The following is a 1,854-nucleotide window of genomic DNA, read 5'->3' on the forward strand; positions in this document are numbered from 1 at the left end:
GTGTGTTTTTTTTATGTTTTAATACCTGAATAAAATTATTTAATAAAAACTGGCTTATTTTTTTATTATATTTCATACTCAGTTTATTTTAAGTAAGAGATTCTAACATTTTTTATGAATATAATTAAATATATTAAAAATCAAGCCAAATGGAAAAAGACTAAACTAATTTCTAATAGTAACAAGATATAGAATATAAAGATATATAAATATACTAGAACATAAAGCTACAGCTAGTAAAATAATGTAAATAGAAATTTAAATAAAAAAAATATTAAATAGAAATAGAAATATTTGAATTAAATGGTTATTTTAAAATTACTTATCTAATAACTGTTTAAGCAGATCATTTTTTTCAGATTCAGTTTGAACTAAATTTTTAAATATTGCATTGAATTCAGCCATATGGTTAGCTATTTTTTCAAGATGATCACTAACTACTTTTTTTTTATTTGTTTTTTGTTTTTTAGTTAATGGTTCATCAGGTGATCTTGGCGGCATCAAGTCTGTGCTTGCTCCAGTAGCTTTAGAATACAGAGAAGCGTCAATGTGGCGTTCTACTGTCTTAACGCCACATGATATAGTGGCTAATGGAGTGTAGCTAGGATCCTTAGAAAAGATAGACTCCATCTCATCAAAATATTCCCAAGAATCCCGACCACGACCAGTTTTTGAATTTTTTTCTTAATAGTTTTGTATGTTTGTATGTGTCCTCCATTTTCGCTGACACATTTCACCTACATAAGTAAATAATTATTAATTTCAGTGTGATAATTATAGATATTTAATTGTTACCTGTTACAGAAAATCCAAATTTATTAAGTTCTGCACTAATTTCATTCCATATTGAATTTTTGTTTTTCTACTGTTATCAAATGTTTTCTCAAATTCGATGTAGGTACTCATGAGGCATTTAATTGATGACCTAGTCCATACAAACTTTAAACAATCTCTTTCATTAGAATCATCTAAAATAAAGAATCATTTTATTAGAAGTTTTAATTTTAATTTATTATAGGCAGAAAGAAGCTTCTTTAGTATAATTTATTTATTTATGATGTTGTTTATTATTTTTTGAGATGAAATTTGTTTTTTGAGGAAAGTTGAAATCCATAACTATTTATTATAAACTATGGTAGTAAGCAAATAAATAAACTATTGTGATTACTTACATTTACTTGAATTCAAATTATCAACAGTAATTTCTGAGCTTGGTCCTGGAACTCCAACATCACAGAAATCCAAGCTTTTTTCCTTTTGACTTGCTATTAAATAAAAACAAAGATAGGAAATGCAAGGAAAGGAATATATGGTAGAGAGGAGTGTATTCGATAATAGTTAATGGATTAAATGAGGAGAGCTTTTACAAACAGTATAATAATATGTATAAGTATATTCTAAGAAAAGACGGTCATTCAGTCTTTAATATAGGTACTAACAAATAATATTTTTAAACTGCAACAAAATAATTAAAATTATTTTTCTTCATTTTAATATGTAATTTTGTCCAAATATGAATTTAGAATATCAGTAAAAATAAGTGTATTTATATATTTTTTAGATTTACACCCCCCAAAAGTATCAACAAGATTTACTTTTCTATCAGGAAAGCTACTGTTGAAAAAATCTAAGCATTTTACTGTTCTAAAGATGATGACAGACATAAAAAAAAAAAAAAAAAATTGTAAAACCAATACATTAATTGCTTCGCTCAGAATTCAGAATCTAATATATCTACCCATACTAAATGAAAGCCATACAATGGATGAACCTTAAGCAAATTTCAGTTTTTGACAAATTTTTATTCAATGCTTGTATATTAATTCTGCAAATCTGTAGTGGCTAAGTGTCTTT

At 25.7% G+C, this 1,854-nt stretch overlaps 1 protein-coding gene across 1 annotated transcript; it reads right to left on the minus strand.

Annotated features, from left to right (window-relative positions):
- Positions 1–222: 222 nt before the first annotated feature.
- On the minus strand, positions 223–966 carry LOC126554682 (uncharacterized). Its single transcript, XM_050209734.1, is given in 3 exon segments — positions 223–737; positions 796–846; positions 849–966. Coding segments are annotated over 3 exon segments (528 nt in total). The 5' UTR covers positions 907–966; the 3' UTR covers positions 223–318.
- Between the last annotated feature and the right edge of the window lie 888 nt (positions 967–1,854).

Source organism: Aphis gossypii, unplaced genomic scaffold (genome assembly GCF_020184175.1).
Source record: "Aphis gossypii isolate Hap1 unplaced genomic scaffold, ASM2018417v2 Contig00578, whole genome shotgun sequence".
Classification (NCBI taxonomy): Eukaryota; Metazoa; Arthropoda; class Insecta; order Hemiptera; family Aphididae; genus Aphis; species Aphis gossypii.